At 43.7% G+C, this 26,925-nt stretch overlaps 2 protein-coding genes across 2 annotated transcripts in view; one reads left to right on the forward strand and one right to left on the reverse strand.

Annotated features, from left to right (window-relative positions):
- Positions 1 to 5,492: 5,492 nt before the first annotated feature.
- Positions 5,493 to 18,721, reverse strand: LOC139167057 (lebercilin-like protein). The gene is made up of 6 exons (XM_070751487.1): positions 18,502 to 18,721; positions 17,059 to 17,567; positions 15,586 to 15,723; positions 15,098 to 15,152; positions 5,826 to 5,959; positions 5,493 to 5,684 (listed from the first exon to the last, which is right to left on the reverse strand). Exons 1-6 carry the CDS (start codon positions 18,719 to 18,721, stop codon positions 5,493 to 5,495), a joined length of 1,248 nt encoding a protein of 415 aa, XP_070607588.1.
- Positions 18,722 to 22,959: 4,238 nt separating this feature from the next.
- The window catches only part of SH3BGR (SH3 domain binding glutamate rich protein), a 38,619-nt gene continuing 34,653 nt past the window's right edge, over positions 22,960 to 26,925 (forward strand). The window contains exon 1 of the mRNA XM_070751782.1: positions 22,960 to 23,022. Within this exon, the coding sequence (XP_070607883.1) occupies positions 22,978 to 23,022 (45 nt within the window). The 5' untranslated portion in view covers positions 22,960 to 22,977. The remainder of the gene's footprint in view (positions 23,023 to 26,925) is intronic.

The following is a 26,925-nucleotide window of genomic DNA, read 5'->3' on the forward strand; positions in this document are numbered from 1 at the left end:
TTAAAACGTCGCCGCCGACATGGGGGGCTTGCTAGCACCCCCCAAACTCGGGTTGGGTGTTCGGGGGGGTGCTAGTGAGCCCCCCATGTCGGCGGCGACGTTTTAAAACACCCGCGCGCCTTCCCAACTGAGCCCTCAAGCCAAGCGCAGAAGTTTGCCTTTGGCGCTTGGCTTGAGAGCTCAGTTGGGAAGGCGCGCGGGTGTTTTAAAACGTCGCCGCTGACATGGGGGGCTCGCTAGCACCCCCCAAACCCGGGTTGGGGGTTCGGGGGGGTGCTAGCGAGCCCCCATGTCGGCGGCGACGTTTTAAAACACCCGCGCTCCTTCCCAACTGAGCCCTCAAGCCAAGCGCAGAAGTTCGCCTTTGGCGCTTGGCTTGAGGGCTCAGTTGGGAAGGCGCGCGGGTGTTTTAAAACGTCGCCGCCGACATGGGGGGCTCGCTAGCACCCCCCCAAACCCGGGTTGGGGGTTCGGGGGGTGCTAGCGAGCCCCCCATGTCGGCGGCGACGTTTTAAAACACCCACGCGCCTTCCCAACTGAGCCCTCAAGTCAAGCGCAGAAGTTCGCCTTTGGCGCTTGGCTTGAGGGCTCAGTTGGGAAGGCGGCGGGTGTTTTAAAACGTCGCCGCCAACATGGGGGGCTCGCTAGCACCCCCCCAAACTCAGGTTGGGGGTTCGGGGGGGTGCTAGCAAGCCCCCCATGTCGGCGGCAACGTTTAAAAACACCCGCGCGGCTTTCCAATGAGTCCCGAAGACAAACGCGGAAGTTTGACGTTTGTCTTCGGGACTCATTGGAAAGCCGCGCGGCTGTTTTAAAACGTCGCCGCCGGCATGGGCGGCTTCCTAGCAGCCCCCCAAACCCGGGTTGGGGGTCCGGGGGGTGCTGGCAAGCCCCCCATGCCGGTGGCGACGTTTTAAAACAGCCGCGCCGCCCCCAATCTTCGGCTCCTCGCTAGCGCTGCGGAAGTAAAAACACCATCTGCACATGCGCAGATGGTGTTTTTACTTCCGCAGCGCTACTTCGCGAAAACCCGCTCATTGCGGGGGGTCCTGGAACGGAACCCTCGCAATGATCGGGGGATCACTGTATTTCTGGACTGTCTCAATTGTGTCAATGTCAGTTATGCAATGTGGGTTCCATACAGGTGAGCTATATTCGTGTATTGGTCTGATGAATGTTTTGTAAGCTCTGGTTAATAGTTCAGTGTTTCTGGAGAAGAAGCCATGTAAGGTTAAGTTTGTAACTCTTAATGCCTTTTTTTTAAAGCAATGTTGTTACAGTGAGCTCTGGCACATAGGTCATTGGATATGAGTACTCCAAAGTCTTTGACAGGGTGAGGGTTAGCTATGAGTTCATTATTTCCAAGTATGTATTTAGTATTTTGATTCTGTAAGACAGAGCATTTGTTGGTTGAGATTTGAAGTTGCCAGTTGTTACACCATTCAGCTAAATGATCAAAGTCATTTATTAGAGGAAAACTTGGTCAGTGGTTAGAAGAAGAAGAAGGAGAAGAAGAAGAAGAAGAAGAAGAAGAAGAAGAAGAAGAAGAAGAAGAAGAAGAAGAAGAAGAAGAATTAGTTACCCAACCACTGATCTGCACAAGTGACCGAATTATATGCTTTATTGAGAGCTCTAGAATTAAGTAGAGGAAGGATAGTAAATAAATATACATTGATTCAAAATATGTTTTTGGAGTTGTACACACTTTTGGGGAAATTTAGAAGGAAAGGGGATATGTGGCAAGTCAAGGAAAGAATTTAATACATTTTGAGTTAATATATCAGGTTTTAGAAGCCTTAAAAGGGGAGGAGGCGGGCCCCCAAGAGGGCCTGGATAGAGGCCCCTGTGGCCAAACAGGCGAGGAGGCCTGATGGGGAAGGAAGCTCCAGGGGGGAAGGAGGCCACAGGGGACGGGTGGCAAGCCGCAGGGGACCAGTGGTGAGGGCAAAAGGCCGTCGCCAGGGGCGGGCCCCATCACAGGGGCCACGTGGACGGGTTGCAGAGGCCTCGGGACCATAGTTCCCTCTAAGCTGAGCAGTGAGCAATCGCTCACTTAAAAATCATCATCAACTCAGAGTTTTCCAAACCTGCCCAGAAGCCGAGAGGGAAAGAGTGAGAGGGAAGGAGAGAGAGAGGAAGAGAGAGAAACAGATAGAAAAAAGAGAGGAAGGAAAAGAGAAAGAAAAAGAATGGGAGTAAGGAAGACAGAAAGAAAATCAAAATCTAGTTTGAAACTAGCTCAACTATTTAAGTGGCATTTTGATATTGATAGAGTTGCCCTATTATGAGCTCACTGTTATAGACACACAGTACAGTATTTTATTTTGAAATTCTCTGAGGCAAAACAGGGTGGGTTTTTTGTTTGTTTGTTTGTTTGTTTGTTTGTTTGTTTATTATTTCTGTGCCGCCCAGTCCCAAAGGGACTGCCGCTCAGACACTATACTTTTCCGCCCACCCCCCCAAAAAATTAGAGGGAACACTGCTCGGGACCCGAGGAGGGGGAAGCCAGCGGCTCGGAGCTCAGCATCTCTGACGAGGGGGCCCCTGCCGGGAGGACAGCCAGGAAGGAGGGCGCAGGTGATGACTCACTCTTGGTTTCCTCACAATTGTTATCTGCCTTACTCGAGAAACTGGATAAGAGGCCGAGGAGGAGGAGCAGGCCCCTGCAGGAGGGTGCCACAGGCACCACAAGTGCGGATGAGACGCGGAGCTCCTCAGAATCGCTGGAGCGGTCCCAGAAAGAGCGATCAGAGCGGCACGCAAAGAAGAAGCGCAAGAGAAAGTGGGTAAGCAGGACAGCTTCCTGCTCTGAGGACGACGACGACGACTCTTCGCATTGGGGTGAGTGCCCTGTGCCTAAGCATCGGTGGTCCCGTCCAAGGGGGACACGAGGCAGGCTGCAGGCCGTTAAACACAGAACACATAGGGCACACAGGACATGGCATTCGCGCACGGCAGCACAGGTGTGGAGGAGGGGGCGCAGACGGGAGGTTGCAAAAAGGGGCAGGAAGAAAAGGGACACGTCCAAGGATAGCTCCGAGTCGACCACAACGGAGTCCACTGACCCTTATGAGGGTGACAGTGACAACCCTTTCGCCCCTGGCCTCCCAGACACCCCGCTGAGCAGCGGAAAATATGGCGTGGGGCTTATGTGGATATCTTTAGTATATTACTACCTGAGAAGTCAAAGAAAGACAAGGACAAGGATAATAAGAAGGGGTCCGATGAACCAAAGGGCACTAAGATGGATAAGGGGATATTAGCGTGGTCATATGCCTTTTTGGCGTACCATTCAGTGGTAGTAGAGGATGACGTGCACAAGACCCACAAACTCATATTATATATGAATTTGATTTTGAAGGCATACCAGGAGTTTGGGGGTGAGGCTTGGAAACAGTACGACGAGACATTTCGTAGATTCGCCGCACACAATAGGCATTGGCCTTGGGACATGAAAAACAACGATCTTTGGCTTCAGGCCACACAGCAAGCAGCTACCCCGGCTAGCGGGCGGACGCCCACTGGCCACTTGCTGCTGACACAGGGGAAGGAGGCTACCCTCCCCCGCCCTGCAGTGGGTTCGGGGACTCAGGGCCCTACACAGCGTAGTGGGTCGGGTTCGTCCTTTCGGAGCCCGCCGTACTGTTATGAGTACGGCGCTAGGGGGGCCTGCTCAAGGCCAGTTTGCCGCTTTTGCCACGCCTGCGCATTGTGCAACGGTAGGCACCCAACCTCGGCTTGTTACAGGCGCAGGGGGGGAGGCGGCAACAAGGAAGCAGGGGGCTCCTCCAAACCCCAGCCAGGAGGAGCTCAGAGTAAGGGGCCCAACCCCCGTTAGGTTGGACAGGTTAAAGGACAGACTTACCGGCTATCGACCCAGGAAAGGTGCTGAGTTTTTGATTAAGGGTTTTTCTGAGGGCTTTAGGATACCATATGAAGGGCCTAGGAATGCCTGCCTAGCGGATAATTTGAAGTCAGTAGCTGGCATGGGGCATGTGGTACGCGAGAAGATTATGAAGGAGGTGCGGGAGGGCCGGGTGGTTGGCCCTTTTACGGAGCCGCCTCTGCCCTCCTTGCGAGTATCCCCCTTGGGGGTGGTGCCCAAGAGAGCAGCCGGGGAGTTCAGGCTCATCCACCATCTGTCCTTCCCCCCGGGTGAATCGGTAAATGACCACATCCCGGAGGAACTGTGCTCAGTGCACTACACACCCTTTGAGACCGCTATATCGATGGTTCGAGGGTGTGGAGTGGGGGCCCTGATGGGCAAATGTGATATTAAGTCGGTCTTTCGACTTTTACCAATTCACCCCGAGGATTTTGACCTCCTGGGTTTTCAGTTTGAGGGTGGCTTCTTCGTGGACAGGGCCCTACCGATGGGTTGTTCGGTGTCGTGCTCTTTATTTGAGAAATTTAGTTCGTTTCTTGAGTGGGCCCACATGAAGGGCACAGGGATTAGGTCAGTGGTACATTATCTCGATGACTTTCTCTTCGCAGGGCCGTCTGGCTCTGACGAATGTAGGCGGGGGATGGCAGGATTTCAGGACTTATGCGCAGATCTGGGCGTGCCTCTTGCCCATGAAAAAACGGGGGGCCCACCACCAGGCTTACCTTTCTAGGCATTGAGGTAGATTCGGTAGCGCAAACGTGCAGGCTACCTGAGGACAAGTTGGCCAGACTTAAGGATACGGTGAAGGTTGTTCGAGCTGCCAGGAGGGTGACTCTCAAGCAGGTTCAGGAGCTAGCCGGACTGTTGAACTTCGCTTGTCGCATGATAGCGCCGGGGAGGGCGTTCATGTATAGACTTTATCAGGCGCCGGTCGGCCTGAGCAAGCCGCACCACAGGATTTGCTTAGCGGCTAGCGTTAGGAAGGATCTAGGGGTGTGGCAACAATTTCTGGATAGATACAATGGGGTATCTTTTTGGAGACAAGACATGCTGCTGAAAGGGGACTTGCAGGTGAAGTCTGACGCAGCCGGGACGGCTGGTTTCGGCGTCATATGGAAGGATAGATGGTTTCGGGCGGACTGGCCACAGGAGTGGTGGGGTACCGCGGTTTGCAGGGATTTGACATTTCTAGAATTATTCCTGATTGTAGTTGCCATTGAATTTTGGTCCCCCAGTTTCACAGGGAAGACGGTACACTTCTGGTGCGATAACATGGCAGTGGTACATGTGGTCAACACACTCTCCTCCAAGAATGAGCGGGTGATGGGGTTGGTGCGGCATATGGTGATGAAGTGCCTGGCCCGTAACATGCTCTTTCGAGCACACCATGTCCCTGGGATTAGAAACGGGGTGGCTGACGCACTATCAAGGGGGCAGTTGGCTAGGTTCCGGCTGCTTGCCCCACAGGCCGAGGAGCACCCGGAGGCAGCCCCTCATCACCTGTGGCTGATTGGAGGGCCGACATAAACAGGGCACTGGATATGTCCATAGCCGCAAGCACCAGGAGGTCCTACCAGCGGGCAGGTAGGGAATTTTGGGCTTTCCGTCACCTCAGGGGATACGAACAGCTATGGCCGGCCCCGGTGGAGCACCTGCTTGAGTTTTGCGCGCTTAGCAAACACCGGGGGTTGACAGCCCGGACAATACGGGGCAAGCTGGCCGGCTTGACTTTTATAGCCAAGTCAAGGGGTTTCTCTGACACCACGGGGGACTTCAGGGTTAGGAAAACACTGGAAGGCTGGATCAGGGAGAGGGGTCAGGTTCAGGGTGACAGCAGGCGTCCCCTCAAGTTAGCCCACCTAATGGGGCTGCGTGACTGGTGGGACAGGCTGTACCGCTCGGATTACGAGGCAGCACTTTACCACGCGGCTGCGGTTACTTTGTTTTTTGGGGCTTTCCGTATCAGCGAGGTTCTAGCGGCATCCAGGTCCGATAGCTCCGGCCGCGCCTTGACGGCTAGGGATATTAGATTCAGGCGGGGCTCGGTATTCCTGCGGCTGAGAAGATCCAAGACTGATCAAAGGGGATGGGGGGTTACAGTTAAGCTTTCCTGGACTAACAACAGGAAGGTGTGCCCCATGGGGGCACTCTCAGCATACTGGGCCCTTAGGGGCGGAGAGCCGGGCCCGCTTTTCTGTCATTCCTCTGGTGGGCCTCTCACCAGATACCAGTTTTGGGCAGTAACGACTAAGGCCTTGTCCCGGCTGGGCTTGGACCCCAGGCGTTATGGGACTCACTCTTTTAGGATTGGCGCAGCTTCCTTTGCAGCTGAAGAGGGTTTCAGCACACCGGACATACGTGCCGTGGGCCGATGGAGATCAGCGGCCTTCCAGACATACATCCGCCCTTAGGTGAGTAGGGCGGGAAAGGGTGCAGTCTGTGCCGCCACTTCTGACGCTGCTTTGTTTCCTCCCTTCCTTTAGATAACAAACAGGGTACACAACGCAGGATTCTGATCTGTGGCCACAGCATGGTGTACTGGGCCGAGAAGAGGGCTCAGGATATGTCGCCCGGCACGCAGTTGGAGCTGGACCAGCATGTGATTGTCCAATGGTTGGGCCGTAGAGGACTACGGTGGTTTGATTTGCTTCCCCTGTTATTCATCAGCGGGAAAGTGCAGGGGGTGCCGGGATGGTTGGTTTTACATGTGGGAGGAAACGACCTGGGAGCAATGACGGGTGTAGACTTGTTGTGGCACATTTGGGACGGCTTACAGGTGATTTGGCAACGGTGGCCGGACACACGCATGTTGTGGTCCAATATTGTACCACGGAGGTGCTGGAGGCATGCCAAAGACCCTAAGGCGGTAGATGGGGCCAGGAAGAGAGTCAACAGAGCAGTGAGGAAGTGGGTACTCCAGGCGGGGGGTGGAGTGATAGACCACCCCGACATCAGAGCATCCCAGATAGCGTTATAGAGACAGGACGGGGTACATTTGACAGACAAGGGGAATGACAAATTCATAGCGGACCTGCACAGGTGCCTGCACATTCATGTGCAGGGGGGGAGCAGGGGGAATAAATTATAATTTCACCCCCTGCTGTGGCCGATAGGGGGCGGAAATGGGCGTAAGCAGCAACTGTGTGATCTCCTTTAGGGGCACCTCTAGTGAGGTGAGGGGCGATCTCCTTCTCGGATTACAGGGCTCGACCGGCTTGGGTTCGGGGAGGGGGTTGCTCCTGAGGCTCACTGCCTGGGGCTTACCAGAGACCAGGGGCGAGCCATCCCACACGCCATGGGGGCGTGGCAAGGGGCAGGGGGCAGGTGTAATTTTACCATGACCCTGCACCCAGGCAAGGAGCTTTCGCCCGAGAGTTGCTCAGTTGAGGTTGTTTGAAAGTTAACTCCGCCCCCATTTGATTTATGCACCCCTGCAGGTCACGTGGTTTAATTGGTTAAATAGTTAATTTAGAGTTTGGTTTAATAAAAGCGACCCCATTATACCCATACCTTTGTGTCCGACTGTTATTCCGCCTGTGCCGCAATGCCCGCTGGCGACTTACCAGCCGGCGGTCGTTGCGGCGTGGCTGGGAGAAGGAGGCCGCCATTATGGGGCAGAGCCTGTGGCCCCCACATCATCACCGGGGGCCGCAGTGACGGCGGTTGGGTGCGCTGGGCACCGATTCGTCCGGGCGAGAGGGAGGCAGCCCTATAAAAGGGGCTGCCTCGTGGCGCAGTTCCTCTTCGCCCGGTGTTGTGGGACACCCGCCCACCCTCCCTCTGTTACAGGGTGCATATAATGGGTCGCCCTTAGGGCTGCCGAGTAGGAATTTTTTGCAGTCACAGTAAATTGGCCGAGCTGTGGTTGTTTTTTCGCCTACTCCACTCTGTGCGTGGGAGTGTGGTTAGGGGGTGGACTCACCAAGTAGTGCCCGCCCCCCACCTCAAGGTCACTGGGGGGGGAAGGCCGATAGGGGGCGGAAATGGGCGTAAGCAGCAACTGTGTGATCTCCTTTAGGGGCACCTCTAGTGAGGTGAGGGGCGATCTCCTTCTCGGATTACAGGGCTCGACCGGCTTGGGTTTGGGGAGGGGGTCGCTCCTGAGGCTCGCTGGCTGGGGCTTACCAGAGACCAGTGGCGAGCCATCCCACACGCCATGGGGGCGTGGCAAGGGGCAGGGGGCATGTGTAATTTTACCATGACCCTGCACCCAGGCAAGGAGCTTTCGCCCGAGAGTTGCTCAGTTGAGGTTGTTTGAAAGTTAACTCCGCCCCCATTTGATTTATGCACCCCTGCAGGTCACGTGGTTTAATTGGTTAAATAGTTAATTTAGAGTTTGGTTTAATAAAAGTGACCCCATTATACCCATACCTTTGTGTCCGACTGTTACTCCACCTGCGCCGCAATGTACAAATAGATTTTATAGAAATGTCACAAGTGGGAAGATTTAAATGTTTACTGGTAATAGTAGATCATTTGATAGGTTAGGTGGAGGCTTTTCCATGTGTAGATGAAGCAGAACAAGATCACTGCTAGAACAAGTTATACCTAGGTACGGGTCAGCATAACAAATTGTTTCAGATTAAGGTAGACACTTTATTGGGAGAATTGTGCAGGGAATTATGAAACAGTTTGGGAATTTATTAGGACTTACACAGCCTTTGCAACTTTCTGGGAAGGCTGAAAATATGAATGGTAAAATAAAGCATTGTTTAACTAAGTTATACATGGAGACTGGGCTAATTTGGATCAAAGGATTATCTATAGCTCTGTTGAGAATTAGAATTCAGTCTCAAAGAGACACTGGGTTAACGTTTTATGAAATGTTGTTTGGAATGTCTTTAAGGGGGAGTGGATTAAAAACAGGAGATCTGATACAATATTTGCAATCATTGTCCCAGTCTTTTGAATATTCCAGATTGAGTAGTCTGTTGTTGCAAACATCTGTCCTGAGTTTTAAAGTAAAGAAATTGGTGATTGGATTTTGATAAAACGGTGGAAGCTCGAGAAACTCCAACCTATGTGGGAAGGCCTGTTCCAGATGCTGCTGACTACAGATACCGCTGTTAGAACTGCAGAACGAGGCTGGACTCATTATACTCGTGTGAAGAAAAAGCAGTGCTCCCAATACATGGACAAGTCAACCTGTCGGACCCTTAAAGCTGCGGATAACCAGAAAATAAAATGCTTATTTTTCCCTTTCAGCCTGGATGCCTGTACACCCACAAGAAGAGAAATGAAGGATGGGTAATGCTATTATGGCTAGGTTTAGGTTAGGTTAGGTTTAGGTTTATTGGATTTATATGCCGCCCCTCTCCGCAAACTCGGGGCGGCTGGGGTTGATAATGAGAAAAGCAGAGGGTTATCGGATTTGTATAAGTGCAAAAGGTGGACAGGGGAGAGAAATGGGATGGGAGCCCCGAGAGAAATGTACTTATGTGTTTAATGAAATGGTAACTGAATGGCTCAAAGATGAGATACATCCTTGTCATTGGGGTGGTCTCTGGGAGGAATTTCAGGAATTTCAGTGTTATGTTATAATTGGAGCTGAGGATCCATTATGTAAGGTGAATGCAGAATTACAAAAAGGGGCAATGTGTGGATGGTGGAATAAGACTATCCCATCCACCTTTATTCACAAGATTCCAGTCAATATAAAATGTGGAAATCAGTTGTATTCAGATTTACCTATGGGATGGACAGGCCGGTGTGCCTTGGACACTAAAATAACAAAATCAACCAGAATATTAAAAACGGAGTTTTTGGATGACTGATGAAAAGAAGGTGCAAATGATTCACCCACTCATTAAAATAATAATAATAATAATAATAATAATAATAATAATAATAATAATAATGAAAATAGACATAAGGGAGAAGGGAAATGATTGCTAGAAGTGCATAAAACAGTACAAGCAGGGAGCAAGATAGGGCAAACTTTGGTTTACCAAAGCAAATATGAGTGTACAGGAAAAGCTTTGCAGTGTCAGTTTAGGGTTATAGCATATCATGTATGCAAGCAACAAGGCAAAATGACATGTTATGATCCAAAGGAAAACCCAGTTCAATATTGGTTAGAAGTAAAGGAGGGAAATGATCATGGAAAGCTTCATTCTAAAGTGCGAATAAGAAATCCTACTAATAAAACTTTTAGAAGCTTGCCAGTTGGCCAAGGTACCCAGTGGATGTCGGAATATGGATTGGCAAAGAACATACATATATAATGACAAATATATCTGTCCTCAAAAAAGGGAGGAGACTAAAGAACAGTGTTTTAATACTGATGAAAAATACTGTCCTTATTGGAATTGTGTAGGTTGGGCCACATGGAATACTAACCCTGGAGCCAGTGGATACCTTACCAAAGTAAATGTGCAAAGTAATTGTGAAAACAATAAGTGTAATTATGTTAATTTTACCATAAATAATCCACAAGAGTTTATAAGTAAATGGGGAAGCCAACATGGAATAAGAATATATGGATCTGGGATTGACCCTGGAGGTTTATTTTATTTAAAAATTAGTAAGTTAGTAGAAGAAGGAAACCCATTAAGTAAGACCTTCATCTCAGACTTATGGGAAGAGATTGAGAAACCTTTTGAAGTACCAGAGGTAGCCAGAAATTTGTTCTTAACATTTGCCGAAACTATTGCTCAGACATTAAATGTGTCCAATTGTTATGTGTGTGGGGGAACAAACGTAGGGGACCAATGGCCCTTAGAAGCAGTAGAATGGAATATAAGCATAGCATATGAGCAGAAAGTTAATGGATGCTACAAAATCCGATTGTGATTAGATGGTGTGTAAATAGAATAAATCTCCATGCCCCTAATATTGGATATATCCCTTGTGAAATAATGATAGTTTTAAATATTACTGCTGGAACCAATAAGACTGTGCCTGAGAATATTACCATGCCTGAGAATAATCTATGGACTAATGATGTTACCCTGTCTTATCTCCTTAATTAGAAGTTTTGTCCAGAGTTCCATTGAAAGTATTGTATCCGGTCAATAATCAATTAAAACTATAATGGTAATGAAAAAGATTGGGGACGAGTTGAAATTACTGGAGAATGAACAGCAAACTATTCAGGAAGAGAAAATGAATAATGAAGAAAAACAAAGAAGAGAAATGAAGGAATTGAAGGAAGAATCCATTGTGTATAAAATAATTTAAGTTTTATTTTAAGAATATCAGTATTTGCTGTCTGTAGTTTCTGTCTTTAACAAGATTAGGATTTCCTGTTTTTCCTTATCTTGTGACTGTCACTTTGGGATCTGTTTTTAACAAGATAAATGTTTGCTGTTTAACAAGATAAATGTTTGCTGTTTACCCAATAAACTATTCATCTCCGGGAGAGGGAGGCAGGATGTGGACCATATTTGGGCAAGGAATTCTGTGTACCCCTATGATAAGTTGAGGAATTCTATGTACCTTTGTGATTTGTAAAAACCTATATAACCTGCTCTTTAGCTTCTGTACAAGTGTCTCTTCCCTTGTGAAGAGTACCCGCTTTGCAAACCGTTTTTGGTATACCCAGAGGGAATAAACATTTCTGTTCTCTTTGTCCAAACGTCTCTTGTGAACTTTTTCATAAAACTTCAGTGCACACTCTGGGATGGAACTTAATTTTCGCTACCCCACTACGTGTCCCCCCAACCTCCGTCTGGGCAGTACCCACCCCTGCTTACAAGTCTCTTGCCAGCAAAGTGCTCCTCAATTATAGTTTTTTTTGCATTCTTCTCTGGTGGGAGAGATCCTGGCCTGGTTCCATGGCGCTTCTTTCTTTATCCCATGCCTTATTAATCCACAACAACCAAAGCTTTGTCTGTCTTGATGAAGTATTATTTTTTTAAAAAATCCAGTGAGGGTACTAAAAATTGTTTAAAAGATTGTTTTTAAAAATGTAATATAATTTATAATAAAACCAAGAGGAACTTAAAATGAGTTAAAAGTATAAAATATTTTGTTAAAATGTTAAAGTGTTAAAATGTAAAAATAGAATTTATTTATTTATATTTTATTATTTTATTTTATTTTATTTTGTTTTGTTTTGTTTTGTTTTGTTTTGTTTTATTTTATTTTATTTTATTTTATTTTATTTTATTTTATTTTATTTTATTTTATTTTATTTTATTTTATTTTATTTTATTTTATCATTCGATTTTTATTCCGCCCTTCTCCTTAGACTCAGGGCGGCTTACAATATGTTAGCAATAGCACTTTTTTAACAGAGCCAGGCCATTGCCCCCACAATCCAGGTCCTCATTTTACCCACCTTGGAAGGATGGAAGGCTGAGTCAACCTGAGTCAAGAATTAAAATTTTTGAAATAAATTAAAAATATAAATATAAATTAGTTAAAAAGAAAGCCTATTTACTTTTGGAGGAGCTCTTTAGAGCCAGTGCTACCTGTCCTCCATCTTGGTTCCACCTCCAGGAAGAGAATTATGTGTTTTTTCTATATATTTATCCAAAAAATGTCTTGAAAATTCAGCTTTACCTGATAATCTTCTTTCAGTTGTATCAGTTCTCTGACTTGTATCCATTGTCCAAAAACATAATTAAAATTTAAAAATTAAAAGTCTATAAGATTAATTCCACATGGTCTAGTAAATATAACTACAGTGATCCCTCTATTATCGCGAGGGTTCCGTTCCAAGACCCCTCGCGATAATCGATTTTTCAGGATGTAGTGGTGCGGAAGTAAAAACACCATCTGCGCATGCGCGCCCCTTTTTCCATGGTCGCGCATGCGCAGATGGTGTTTTTACTTCCGCACCTGGGAAGACCCAGCAGCTGAGGAGCCGCCTGCCTGCCCGCTTGTCCGCTGCTTTTCCGCTTGTCCGGCCACCGCTTTTCCGCCGCTTGTCCGCCGCTTTTCCGCTTGTCCGGCCGCCGCTTGTCCGCCGCTTGTCCGCCGCTTGTCCGGCCGCCGCTTGTCTGCCGCTTGTCCGCTTGTCCGCTTGTCCGCCCGCCGCTTTTCCGCCCGTCGCTTGTCCGCCGCTTGTCCGCTTGTCCGCCCGCCGCAGCTGATCTGCTCGGCAGCGCAGTAGCAGCGAGGAGCCGAAGATGGGGTTTCCCCGTTGCCCACGCAAAGGGGAAACCCCATCTTCGGATCCTCGCTGCTACTGCGCTGCCGAGCAGATCAGCTGGTGGGCGGCCGAAGGAACCTTCCCTGGGTGCCGCCCGCCGCTCGAGAGCAAGAGGGGAAGAGATAGAGAAATAGAGAGAAGGAAAGAAAGAGATGAGAGAGGGAGGAAGAGAGTGTGAGAGAGGAAGAAGCAAGATAGAGAAAGAGAGAGAGAAAGAAAGATGAGAAAGGAAGGGAGTGACGTCACCGGGTGAAAAAATCGCGATATAGCGTTTCGCAAAGATTGAGATCGCGAAACTCGGGGGATCACTGTATTGCAGACAAGTTAAAAGATTAGAGTCTTTGCCTCCCTCCGGTGGTTAAACAAAACCTCAAAATAAGTTGCAAGGAAATATTCTCCTTTATTCATTTCAAGTAGGAAAGAAAGAGGCTTCAAGGAAATCTTATTTAGAGATAGAATTTAAGAAGCATAAGTCATAAAACATCTTTATCAAAATTTTTATATTTATGTTTTATAAAAATGTTCAAAAAGTTCACAAAATTTTTTGTGCTGCTTATTTCAATAGTAACTACAGAAACTACTAATATTGCCTAGTTCTCATACTAAAATCTATTATCTAATATATCCTAGTTCTAATACTACTATTTAATATCTCCTATTTCTAATACTACCATACTTAATATCTATGATCTACTGTAATATATCCTAGTTCTAATACTAATATCTGCTATCTAACACTGTTCTACTATACTAATATTGCCTAATAGTAACTTTTACTAACATCGCTTAGTTCTAATACTATCTAATATCTTAAATCTAATATATCCTATTTCTAATAATAATATCTACTATCTAATACGATCTGATATCTATTATTTCTATGAGCTTGACTAGAATCACACAATGCACATCATCACTTGGAACTTAAAATACAGTTTGGACTATACAGTTTTGGGAAAAGCAGCTTTTTTCCTCCAGGCAGTATGCAACTGTTTTCTTCATGAGGAATTGAAGAGGTGTCTTTTTGTCTTTCCTTTGGAAATTTGGCATGTGAGGGCTCAATTATGGTGACAGAATCTCCTATAAAGCCGTGTATTTCAGCATGTTGCCTGTTCCTTGGTCTTCTGCATGTTATCTTTGGGTTGACTACTACAGGACCTGTTGAGGGATAACAGTGATGTAATTTTTTTCACTTTTCTCACATATAGTCTCACATATTCCTCACTTCATAGTTGCTTTGCATTCATAGTTATGATGCTTCTCCCAAAGCATTTACATTTTGAGTATGACTCAATTCCAGAGTTCTGATGGTGTCCCGTCCCCCGATTTACAAATGAGACATTCATTTAACAAATGCCACAAAAACGTTTTAAAATCAGATTGGTCATATGGGTGCCTTGACTTATTACCATTATAACTTATGGTGAAAATTCTGAGCTTCATTACAGTCACAATTCGAGGACTGTGTATATTGGATAGGAGCAACATGAGAGGAAGATGTTAGATAATCTCTTCAGGGGCAAATGTAAGGGGATTATTTCATGCTTCATGGGACAAGGCAATGATAAATTACTCAGAGTTGTGCAACGGGATTAGAAATAACTCTCCTTACAAATTCAGCATATGTTGAATGTATATGAGGGAGGCGGGATTTGGGGGGGAATGTGTGTGACCTTAAATATGGAGCAAGAAACAGCAATAATGTGATCTTTAGTGAGGGGAAATAAAGCAATTTCAGTGCAACAGCCAGGCTTGTATCCCAAATTTAAAAGCTCCAGAAGTCATCAAAATATGTCAGACTATACGTGGGTTTGATTGAATATGATCTATATAGCACACAAATACACTAAAATCTTGTTAGAAAGGGATTTTGAATTTAGTGAGCTTTCTTAGAAAATGACGAGAGTGAATCTGTTTAATGAGGACCCATGAATAATAGATAACGAGATAAATAAAGAGTTCATATAACGCAGTATTTCAAGGAGAAAATACAGCAAGCATTTGAAATAGTTTTGACATGACAAAGAATTATCATATGTTTATTTAACAATAAAGTATGAAACACTCTGTGCTACCTTTTGGGGAAGAACATGAATCGGTTTTCTCCGGCTGACCTTTATGCATCCGGTGGGCATAAATATTTGTTATGCCGAGTTCCCGTTCTTTCTCCTAAAGAAATGCATTATTAAATTTATGTTGATAATATAGTTTATTACATTAATGTCAGTTCTTTAGAGATCATACATTTCACTCTGTAATTCCCCCCAGTATTTCATTTTATTTATCTGTATTTTAAATATTTCCTTAGGCATATTTGTACCGTTTTCCCTCTCAATTTTCTATCAGTAGAGTCCTTGAGTAACAGGTTTAAAAAACATATTATTTTCATATTGGCAGATACTTTTCAAGTACTACCTTTTCCTAGAAATGTGTGCAGGTGGCTTAACATGAATTAATAATTTTTTCCAATCTACAGTTTAGATAGTTAGAAGCTGACAGAAAGACCCACAAAACAAGATAGGCTCAGCTCAAATCAGTATTAGTGACTAGCATCTTGGATGCCTTGTGTGGTAAGCAAAATTTTATTTAAGCTTCTAAATACCTTAAGTTTCAACTTCAGTGACTCCATTTCTACTTGTAAATTTGCAGTGGTTGACTGAGCTTCAATAGTCTTTTTTTTCTCAACTGCTAATTGATGTCTAAAAGAAGCAGTTTTCAATGACAGCTGCTTTTCCAAATCCTAAAAACATTAGAAATAAATCATCAATAATATTATTCAATATTTGCAATCATATAATATTGAATTAGAGGTAGGCAACTGAAATTTTATCAAAATCCTCAATCTCAGTTATAACGCTCACAATTTTTGCATCGACCAGTGATGGGCTCCTATGGGTAGAGTCCGGTACACAGAACCGGTAGCAAAATTTTAATATTTTCCCCCCCCTTCTGGGCTCTGGGTATGTTTTTCCTATCACAGTAAATGAGGTTGAATGTGTATAATTTTAGAAGAGCTTTGTGTGTGTGTGTGTGTGTGTGTGTGTGTGTGTACATATGCACACAGTTTATACAGTAGATAATGTATATTTTTGTGTGCCTATGTGTAATATGTATGTACACATATGGCATATATACATAGAATTAAAGAGTATATTTTGGAGGTTCAGTAATATAAAATAGATAGGGAAATTGTGTCACTTTGAGGTGAGGAGAGGCCAGGCACCCCAACCCTAACCCTTGACATAGGGGATGTCAAGTTAGCCACATTTAAGCCAGTCACCTGACCTTTAAGCCACTCCCCAGTCAGATGATTGTAAAGCCATTCCCACCTGGTCACATGGCTTGCAAACCACACCTACAAAATAAGCCGTGCCCACAGTGTGGTAGTAAAAAAAATGAGAAAAGAAATAGATAGATTTTGTTCAATTATAATAAAACCATAATATGCTTTATTTTTCCCTTGGTATGATGCCAAGTAAGGTAAGTTTAGTCAGTATACAGTTTTAAATGTACTGGCCAGGCTCATGTTATCAGAGATGGACTTTTTCATGTGATTAGTTAAAGCAAGAGTGATTCTTTTCAAAATGTGTATGGTTTGCTGATTGCACAGTGGAAGATGTGATAAGCAACACGCCACCTCCATTTGCCTGTCATGCTCCCCCACACACCTGCAATGGCAGAAGCTATGCCGGCTTTGCCATTCCCATGTGCGACCCCCCCCCCAGCCCTCCCAAAGTGGCAGAAGCCATGCCAGCCTTGTCATCGTCCTCTTTTGTTGGAACTTTTTTGTGAATCCCCTTTGAGTTGCCCATTGTTCTGGTCCTGGAGCCCCCAACACACTCTTGCCTGTCTGCTCCCCAGTGGCCATGGTGCCTGCTACTCACCCTCCCTCGGGTCCTGGTGATATATCTGCTATGGCCAAGGGAGGGTCAGAGGAGGAGAAAAGCTGGCTGTAAATGGGCTGAAGCAGGTGGCTGGGGGCAAAAGAGGTGTGGCCAAAGCTTCATGCCTAAGTGTCCCATTCTGCTCACAGAGCCCTGCTATAAAGTTCTAAGCAATGCACATTGCATGTTACCTGTGTCCTCTTATCACTAGCTTCCAATTTTTGGGTAAGTGATGTTAATTTACGCTGAAGTTCTCCTCTCTCTTCAAGTTTTTTGTCTTCACAAAGTTTCTTCAATGCTTGCAAGGCATCTTTTGTTTTTAAGAGTTGAACCTCAACATCTCTCAGCTTCTTGGAAGCTCTGCGCTCTTCTTCTTGAGACTTCTGGAGATGTGCTTTTAGAGCCTGCATTTCTTTTGAATGCGTGGTCAAAAGATCGGGCAGTTTAATCTCTGCATTTTCGTAATTTCTGATTACTTTCAAATGTTGATACTGAAGACGCTTCAACATTATATTTTCCGTAGCAAAGGTCTCCAATTTATTCTGCAGAACAGCCACTTCGTTTTTCAATTCTTTAATTTCATGGTCCCTTGCTGACAATACACGGCAAGCTATGTTATTTTTCTCCTGAGCATTGATGGTATGGTCAGTAGTAAATGTGGTTTTCTGCTGAGGTTTCTTTTTAGGCAACGTTTTACCTCCTGCATGAAAAGAAATATCAATATGGCATATTATATTGAGCAAAGAAAGAATCACATAATTTTACATAAGCTTCAGAGCCAAATGCTAAAATATGTATTAAGCACATAGATTCATTTCCTTTTATATAATATCTTGAGTCAATCTCTAATGCAACTATTTGTTAATTGACCGATTGTGAAAAATCATACCTGACCTTTCATAATATTTAGCTTTTGTAAGATGTAACTGCTATACTCACATAATATGCTAAGGCAGTATTTTGATATCTTTAAAATGCAGTGATTGGTGTCATTCATACAGACGGGAGGTTGAACAACTAGCCTCGTGGTACAACCGAAATAATCTGGAATTGAACACACTCAAAACTATAGAAATGGTAGTAGACTTTAGGAGAAACCTGCCAATACTTTTACCTCTTACAACACAGTATCAAGACTAGAGACCTTGAAATTTCTAGGTTCTACCATATTTGAAGACCTAAAATGGTCACCTAACATCAAAAACATCATAAAAAAAGACACAACAAAGAATATTCTTTCTGTGCCAACTCAAGAAGCTCAAACTGCCCAAAGAGCTAATGATACAATTCTACAGAGGAATTATTGATTCTGCCATCTGCACCTCTATAACTGTCTGGTTCAGTTCTGCAACCCAACAAGACAAACACTTTAACTTCAATTCCTAGAATTCCTCAGCCAGACATGTCTAAAACAGAGTGCTAGATCAGCACTCTAACCACTATACAAAACTGCCTAGACAGACAGATGAATTGTATAGTCTTTACTGTATAGAAGTGTCAAGGTAGCTAAGCAAAAGTGCAGTTATAGGACAACTGCTTGATTTTCGGCAAACAATTAGCTGCCATTAGTTCGGTTGAAATCTGCCAATCACAATGAATGCAGCAGTGTTCTGGGTAACTAATGGCCTTCTTACCTTTTGTATAGATATCATTTATCCTTTTCTTCTCTCGTAAGATCCACTCTTTAGTTTCTTGTTCTTTGAACATTGTGATAGTGAAGCTGCCACACTCTTCGCTTGTGGAGGTTTCAGAGGAATCTGAGTAATGAGAAGTTCCACAGTTCTTCTCTTTTGAACAAATGCTGTTCTTTCTGCCATTGACAGCTGTTCTTGAAGTGTTTTCTTCAAAGTCCATGGAACAGTTAAACTGAGCACTTCCAGATTGGCTGGAACATTTGCCACAGTTACTGTCTTGACTCATATTGGTGTTCTTACTAAGCTCACCTGGAGAATCATTAGAGCTTCCACTTTTTCTGCATTGCCCAGATATCATATCCTCTTGGACAGTAAGATGAAGGTTTGTATCATCAGAAGCCATCATTTTGTGGCTATATTTTATGGCTATATTGGAAACAGATATATGATGTCCTTCACACGATGCCCAGGCAGAGGCTTCTACTGTAGGTCTGTTTATGCATGTTACCCGCTTCTTGCCCTAGAAGTGGCTGTTTAGAAGTGACTGTTTAGATCTTTACTACTATGGCAACCAGAGAACTTCTCTGAGCATCATGGCACTTTTAGGGCAAAATTGAACGGAAGCAAAAGATAAAATAGCAGATATTATGGAGGAGTTTTCATAATTCCATCATCTCCAGTTTCTTCCTCACTCTAGTTGTTCCATAAATTATGTTTTTCTACTGAGCATAATACTCCTTGATCTGGGGCTAGGAAATAGGACAAGCTCATTTTCCCTGATCTAATCTAATAGCAAAGAACTAAATCCACAATTTTGCAGCATTTTGGAAATATTATATTTTATGCAGGGTATGCCTTTGGCTTCAGTGACTTCATTTAGCCACCTCCTTCTCTGTTCCCTTCTTCTATTGCCCTCAATCTTTCCCAGCATGAGGTTCTCATTAGATGGCCAAAGTATTTGAGTTTCATCTAAGCTGCATATAATAATAATAATAATAATAATAATAATAATAATAATAATAATAATAATAATAGAGGAGGAGGAGGAGGAAGAAAAAGAAGAAAAAGAAGAAGTTGAAGAAGACGAAGGAGGAGAAGGAGAAGGAGAAGGAGAAGGAGAAGGAGAAGAAGAAGAAGAAGAAGAAGAAGAAGAAGAAGAAGAAGAAGAAGAAGAAGCAGCAGCAGCAGCAGCTTGGGAAGTGTTTGACTAGTGATATTGTGTTACAAAATCCAGCATATAAATCTCTGCTGTGTATTACTGGTTTTTGTGAATAAAATAACAATAACAGTTGGAAGGAACACTGGAGGTCTTCTAGTCGAACCCCCTGCTAAGGCAGACAACCCTACACTACTTAAGACATATGGTTATCCAACATCTGTTTAAAATCTTCCAGTGTTAGGTCATTCACAACTTCTGGAGGCAAGCTGTTCCACTGATTAACTGTTCTGACTGTCAGGAAATTTTTCCTTAGTTCTAAGTTAATTCTCTCCTTGTTTAGTTTCCACCTATTGCTTCTTGTTCTACCCTCAGGTGCTTTGGAGAATAGGTTGACTCCTTCTTCTTATAAGAAGGCAATAATCAGCAGATGCAAAAATTATCTATGATCAGAAATTAAGAATTATAAAAGGATTGTTCAGCTGTTCCATACCTCATTGAAGATAGATGGACTTCCTTCAGGCTCACGCTTCCAAAGAATTATGATTTTTAGACTGATATTTACCTCTATTGCTTTTAACAACTTTTAAAATCCCAGCTGCTGTGGCTTAGATGTGGAGCTCTTGCATTGCAATCAGGAAATGATCCTGAGTTTGATCCTAAGCAGAGGCAGATCCTGCTTGGGTAGGGGGTTGAACTGATGACCTGCAAGATCCCTTCCAATTCTATTAATCTGTTAAGAGCTACGAAAAGCCAAAAAATAACTAAACATGACACATTCATGACTGACATTAGTGATGGTCAGTGTGATAACAAGTTTTGAATGATTGAATTCATATGCTGACATATCACTTTTATTGCGTCTTATTTGTTACTAATACAAATGGTCAGTTTGAGCTGGTGAATGAGGCATGAGACTTGGGCACAGAAATAAACTGGTGGATTTTCGGCTACTCACTCTCTGTCTATTGTCAAATACAGAGGAACACAAAAGGATGAGGAACACACTCTCATTATTTCAACCTATATGTTGAATGTATATGAGGGAGATGGGTTTGGGGGGAAATGTATCTTTAAATTTGGAGGACGAAACAGCAAATATAGATCTTGATCTGTATTTAGATCTAGTGACATGGGCAGTACACTATATAAATTTGACAAATATATAAATATACCTGTCTTTTATTAATACTTTTTGCTGCAAAAATAAATGATTTAACTCACTATTTTCCTTAATAACAGCAACATAGCATGAGGGAATAAAGCAATTTCAGTTCCACATCCAGGCTTTTATCCCCAGTTTAAAAGCTCTAGAAATCACCAAAATATAAGTCAGATTAAAGTTAGGTGTGATTGAACTATGGTCAGGACCCCAACCCTGAACCAAAGTAAAAAAAACAAATCAGAGCTGGACTCTTATTATCCTAGGGTAAGAGGGGGAGAGGGGGGGAAAGGGCGATAGCAAGGTCTCTGAGAAACCCCTCCATCACCACCAAAGAATTATACAAGAAGCAGGGAACCAACTAGTTTTCCTTCTCTCTCTCTCTCTCTCTCTCTCTCTCTCTCTCTCTCTCTCTCTCTCTCTCTCTCTCTCTCTCTCTCTCTCTCTCTCTCTCTCTCTGAATTAAGTTAAAAATAGAATTGAGGCCAATAGCCTCCTGTCACCCCTGTCTAGGTGGGGGAAGGGAGGGGGGGCATAAACAAGCAAGGCCCAAACCAAGACATCAGCGAAGAGAAAGAGGCCAGTAAAGTAAGGTGCCAGGGCCTGCTGCCAAAATTAGCAAAGGCTGTTATGGTGAGAACTGCCTGCTTTCCAATCCCCCATGAACAAACCAGGTGTGGCCCAAAAACTAGGCCATGCCACATGTCCACCTTGCAGTAAGGAGCAGAAGTTCACTCCTTGCGGAAGGAGAGCCGGGGCGAAAAGGAGGACCCTCGGCTGTGCAGCCCTATTTATGGGGTGCACAGCCTATGCCCCCAGCTCTCCTGGAGCCTCGGCAATTTGCTGGGCAAAAAGGGTGGAGATTTCGTGCGATATCTCAGCACCAGAAGCCACGTTTCCCCAGCTCCAGCGCAACCTTCGGCCAGCCATTTATTCAGCTGGTAATTCATTACTAGCAAGTTCATCTAAGGCATGATGATCATCTCAGTTGCTAAGTAAAAGCAAGCAGGAACATACAAGTATTTGTTACATATGCACCAAAGACAAATTCCTTATGTGTCCAATCACACTTGGCCAATAAAGCTATTCTATTCTATTCTATTCTATTCTGTCTTTTTTATATATCTAGAGAATTTGATTTCATTCATTGATTAGAAAATTTATCACTAAAATCTTCCTCACTGTCAGCTTGCCTTTGTGTTTCAGGGCTCATACAAGGTTTGTAAAATCCTGGCATTATACAGAAAGATCCTATTTATTTTCCCAGAGCTGGGCTGAATCAAGAAGTCATTGGTAGAAAGTCATACATCTCCCAGATGAACAAACTAGATTGTGTCAGGACATTAAACTATTTATCAGTTTAAATTATTATCTTTTCCAGCAAATAACAAATTCCCAAAGAGCTGAAGTGTGAAACAAAATGCAGCACATCTATGTCTCTAATTGCTGGGTAACAATTGAAGAATCTGAATATTACTGGATTTCCTTGTAAAATGGAATTTTAAAGAAGTTCTTGTGTCCTAATTTTATGTGTGCAAAATAGATTGAGGAGGTTTTCTCTTATTTTCAATATCAAATGAACCTTGCTGACTTGAGGGTGATTCCTGTAGAAAATGGTCCCTACTGCATGCTGAAGCAACTCAGCTTTCAAATCATATTTTCCCTTTCGTATTTTGTAAACCAATGTAGAATTTTCCTTGAATACCGTAACTGATTTCACAAAAAACTGTCAAGACCATTACAAATCCTTAAACAGATTATTCCTCCTCCCCCCTCCTCCCCCTCCTCTTGGGTGCCTCTTTCTCCCCCCCCCCACCCTACTCCATCAGCCTGCTATGATTGGTGCTTTGCAAGTCCCTGGCCTTTTAAGGGCTGCCAACCGGTCAATCTAAAGTGACAAGCAAGTGAAGACCCTCGCAACAGATACTGTCACAAACCAATCGTCTCTTGGTTCATCTCTTCTGGAAATACCCGAGAGCCAATAAACGGGCAGGGGAAGGACGAGGGACCAGCTGAACTTAGGAGAAGTGGAGATGCCCTGGCAATTCTCTCTGCTTGCCAAACTGCTGCAGAGTCACTAACACTGTGCTTTTTTTGCTTGCACTGGACTCTGCAGCCACACTGGTTCTGGTGCCAAGACTCTCGTGCTGTTGCCAAAATGGTGATTAAAGTGTTTGTGGCAACGTCCTCAGGGTCAACGGCGGTAAGAATATTTATGTGATTTATGCTTCTCAGCAGAGGTCTAGTTGCTTGCTTTTTAGTTTTTAAAGAAAGGGGTGTGAAGCTGCTCCGCGGTCTGAGCCCATGACAAAAAAAGTGCCCCCAACTCTCCTCCTCTTTCTCCCTCCTCTCTCTCCTTCTCTGCTTTCAAATTTTCCAAGAGTGCAGCCTTATTAGTCCATTGTTCCAACTGAAGTTAATGCCCACAGTGTCGGGGAAATATTGTCTTTCTACTATGCCAAAAATTAGCCGATTCAACCACAAATTGTTTATTTCATATAGATGAAAAATGAACAACATGTTAGTTGTTTTATTTTCAACAACCTTGGCAAGGACTGCTTAAAGTACACTAATTATGTTTGGATAACAGTCTCGATTTATTACATTAGTGCAGAAAACACTTTCTCTTAATAGAAACATGCAGTGGATATATTGAAGGGTTCCTTTCTACAGCTGTACACATATCTCCACTTTCTTTTAAGGTTATTTTAAGCTCTCCTATCTCAATATCCTGTATCTTAATGGTGGTATCTGTTTTCAGAACCATTATGTTTGCTGAAGTGAAGAAAGAGTGGGCAAAAGGAAGGTAGGAACTGGGAATGGACAGTTTCCTTTTATATCCAGTTCCCACAAGGGCTCAAGTTGCAGTCTTGGCTGAGCAATCAGTCACAGTGACATATCTAAACAAACTGGCTGCAGTCGTACATAACTGATTTAATTGCCTGCTGGCTTTTATGAAGACAACCTAAAGAAGCTTCCAGAGAAGAACAGTTGGCAAACTTCTCGATTGGAGAAGTTTGGCTGGTGTTTTTTCCTAGCCTGAGAGTCACCAAAATAATAACGGCAGTAGCCTGTGAGAAAGTTGCCTATATTTCATGGTGTGCTCAGGGTGTGTATGAAGGGGGAATCCCCCTTTTCTCTTCTGCACTAGGGCCTTGTCCCTTTTGTGCTATTCTTAAAGCACCCAGCCTCTTACTAGCCCAAAAAGCTGTGACCAAGGAAATTTGGAAGGTAAGGGCTTTGGACAAAAATACAAGCTGGGAGAAAAGGACTGTTTGTGAGATGGGGGGAGGGAGAGAGAGCTTGTACTGTACTTGGACAACTGCCTCCTGATCCCTGAATGGTCCAGTTGTGTTAGAAGAAAAGTCCCTTACTCTAGCCAAGCTAGAGTCCTTCAGGCTTTAGGAGCAGTGAGTGAGTTCCATAGATAAAAGTAGAGGACTTGCTTATCTTCAGCATGTTTGTGTGTATGTCCCTAGATCTTATGTGTGCACCCCAAGCAACCATGGTTGGATAGGATAGAGAACATCACATCATAGTTCTTTCAGGATCCCCATAGGGGAGGTTTTTACAAGCATGGGATGACAAAAGTTGCCTGAGCAAAGTGCAGAGTGGACCTGGTTCAGAGACATAGCAGTCAGTCATATATGGTAAAATGAAGGTACTTTCAAAAGGGGGGGAAAAAAAGAGAACTCAGATCGTTTCCCACATCTTTTTATTTTGCAATAATTGAGCAATGGATAGGCTGGGATTTTTTTGCCTTTGAAAATAAGGTTAATGAGGGGAAATGGGTTACTTATATAGGGTAGTTGATTGCAGAGTTGATAAGCTTTATTTACAAGTACCTTTGAACAGGAACCAAACTCAGATCTAAGATGAAATTGACTGGTCTGTAAAACTAAGAGCTCTGATTTTTTTTTTCTGTGTATGTATGTATGTGAATTAGTCTTTGTGTGTCCCTGAGGTGAAAGAATAAATCAGGAGGGAATGTTCTAAATTCATTTAAAAGTATAAAGTTTTATTTTGGATTGTATGTTTGTTTTAGCTGAGTGTATTGGGGGTGGATTTTATCTACCTGTAAACTATGAGGTATGCCTATCCACAGATGCCTAGGTATTTCGGTCCTCAGGTATGTTTGTGCATTGCCTTCTCCTGTTAGATCATTTCAGTATACAAACAGGAAAATAACATATTTCCCAATACTAATGTCTTTAAGCCTTTACACCCCACCCCATTCCACTTCTCTGTCTCCTCTCCAGAGTTTCCCTTCTCCGACTCCTATCCAATTGCTCTACAAATTCCTATTGAACTAAATAATAATAGAATCTGAATGATTCTCACACCATAGCTAAAGGAACAATGTTGCTGCATTTGAATGGGGGGGGGGGGGAGCCAATTATAAAAGAACAGAAAACTTGATTTTTGCAATGAAAAGACTGAACTCTTTCAAATAAAAAGGAACAGTCTTTCAAATTTATTTTTGCATGCTCCAGGAGGGGAGATGTTTGGGCATTTTCAGTTATTTTTATAAGTCATCTCCCCTGTGAGGTGTTGAGCCTAATAAATTCAATCTCAAAGGGTCTCTTTTGTGTTCTAAGCAATTGGGAGTAGAGGGCCGAGGCTTTCCTTTCAATGTATTCCCCTGTGCTTGCTCATTTTCATCTGCAGGTTATCCTAGAACTGAAGTAAGAATGCAAAAGAGATGGGAAAGTGGGAAAGGGGCTATAGATTCACTCCTTCTTTGCCAGCCTTCTTGTATGTTGAGATTTGAAACCTGAGGCTGGTTGGGATCATATACTCCTGACTTTCTATATGTTTGTAGGCAATTTCTTAATAATGTTTTGCTAAGGTATGCTTGATTTTTAAAAGTATATGCCTTGTTTGGAGGAAAGATGATTGATCGCTATGTAAATGGGATAATCGATAGGAAACTGACAGATTGTATAGTATCTAATGTGTGTGTGTTTCAAGATCTGAATGATCTTTCTCTTTTGCATTCTGGTTCTAGCCGAAGGATCAAATATAGACATGTTTCTGCTTAATATAATTTAGGATCTAATAAAGCATGTGCATTTGGAAGCATTTGGAAAAGAGTGAGAAGTTGTTGTTAAGTGTGGGTTCTAAATCTGTTGGGGGTTTTTTTGGACCAAAGGAAAAGAAGGCAAAGGGGTTTTGGTTTTTGTTTAAACAGAGCTAGTTTCGTATTGTGGTTAAGGCACTGGGCTGGAAAATAAAGGAGATTGTGAGTTTAGATGCTGCCTTGGCTATGGGGTCAGTCTGGATAACTTTGAGTCAGTCATTCTCTCTTGCCCCAGGGAAGAGACACTGGCAAGCTACTTCAGAAAGAGTTGTCAGGAAGATGGATTCAGCAGCATTAGTTTGATTTTCCCCGCCCTCCCAGGAAATTGTTATGTTAATTTTTCTTTAATCTTCAGAAGTCAAGGGTTTTGTATTGGTATTTTTTTCCTGCCAAAAAGTGATGAGACTAGACTAGGGAAAGGAGGGGGGACACATTCATTTGACTCCTCAGATGGCCTTTGAAATGAGTAACTCTTATTTGTATCTTTTATCTTCTGTGTGCTTTACCTTTAAAACTCTTAGATGGGTCATGAGAACAAGTGTTTGCATTTCCTCCCTGTTCCTTAACTGGTATCTGATAAATTTGAAAGGTGGGGGGAGGGGGGTAAAGTTTGGATCATTTGGAAAGGTCGGTCTGAAACAAGATTTTCTTTCCTTCTTTCCTTCCTTCTTTCTTTCTTTCCTTTCTTTCTTTCTGTCTGTCTTTCTTTTCTTCCTTCTTTTGTTCCTTTCTTCTTTTCTTCGTTCCTTCCTTCCTTCTCTTCAACTTTTGGCTCTGGAAGCAATCCATATGCTTAAGGGATATATTCCTACGCACATTTCTCCCAGTTCTGCAAGATCTGATCCTAGTATGGAAATAGGAAAGTATAAAAATCCTTTGCAGCTGAAGTGCCCCCCTCCTTTTAACAGCTTTCTGATCTAAAATCTGAGAAGACCCTTTCCACTAATAAAATTCCTTAAAAGTCAATAGAATGCTCACAGACAGCCCTGGAAACTATCAATATTGAAAAGGCAGGGCAGTTTTAAC

The sequence above is a fragment of the Erythrolamprus reginae genome, chromosome 4, assembly GCF_031021105.1.
Source record: "Erythrolamprus reginae isolate rEryReg1 chromosome 4, rEryReg1.hap1, whole genome shotgun sequence".
NCBI classification, from domain to species: Eukaryota; Metazoa; Chordata; class Lepidosauria; order Squamata; family Dipsadidae; genus Erythrolamprus; species Erythrolamprus reginae.

Bases quoted from the DNA above. Each gene is read 5' to 3' on its own strand.
- LOC139167057 (XM_070751487.1), bottom strand. From the start codon at position 18,721: ATGGACTTTGAAGAAAACACTTCAAGAACAGCTGTCAATGGCAGAAAG. The intron at 17,568-18,501 runs GTAAGAAGGCCA...CTTTTCATGCAG, and splicing joins AAATGATATCTATACAAAAG to GAGGTAAAACGTTGCCTAAA. The intron at 5,960-15,097 runs GTCAGCCGGAGA...CCCTTTGATCAG, and splicing joins TGCCCACCGGATGCATAAAG to TCTTGGATCTTCTCAGCCGC.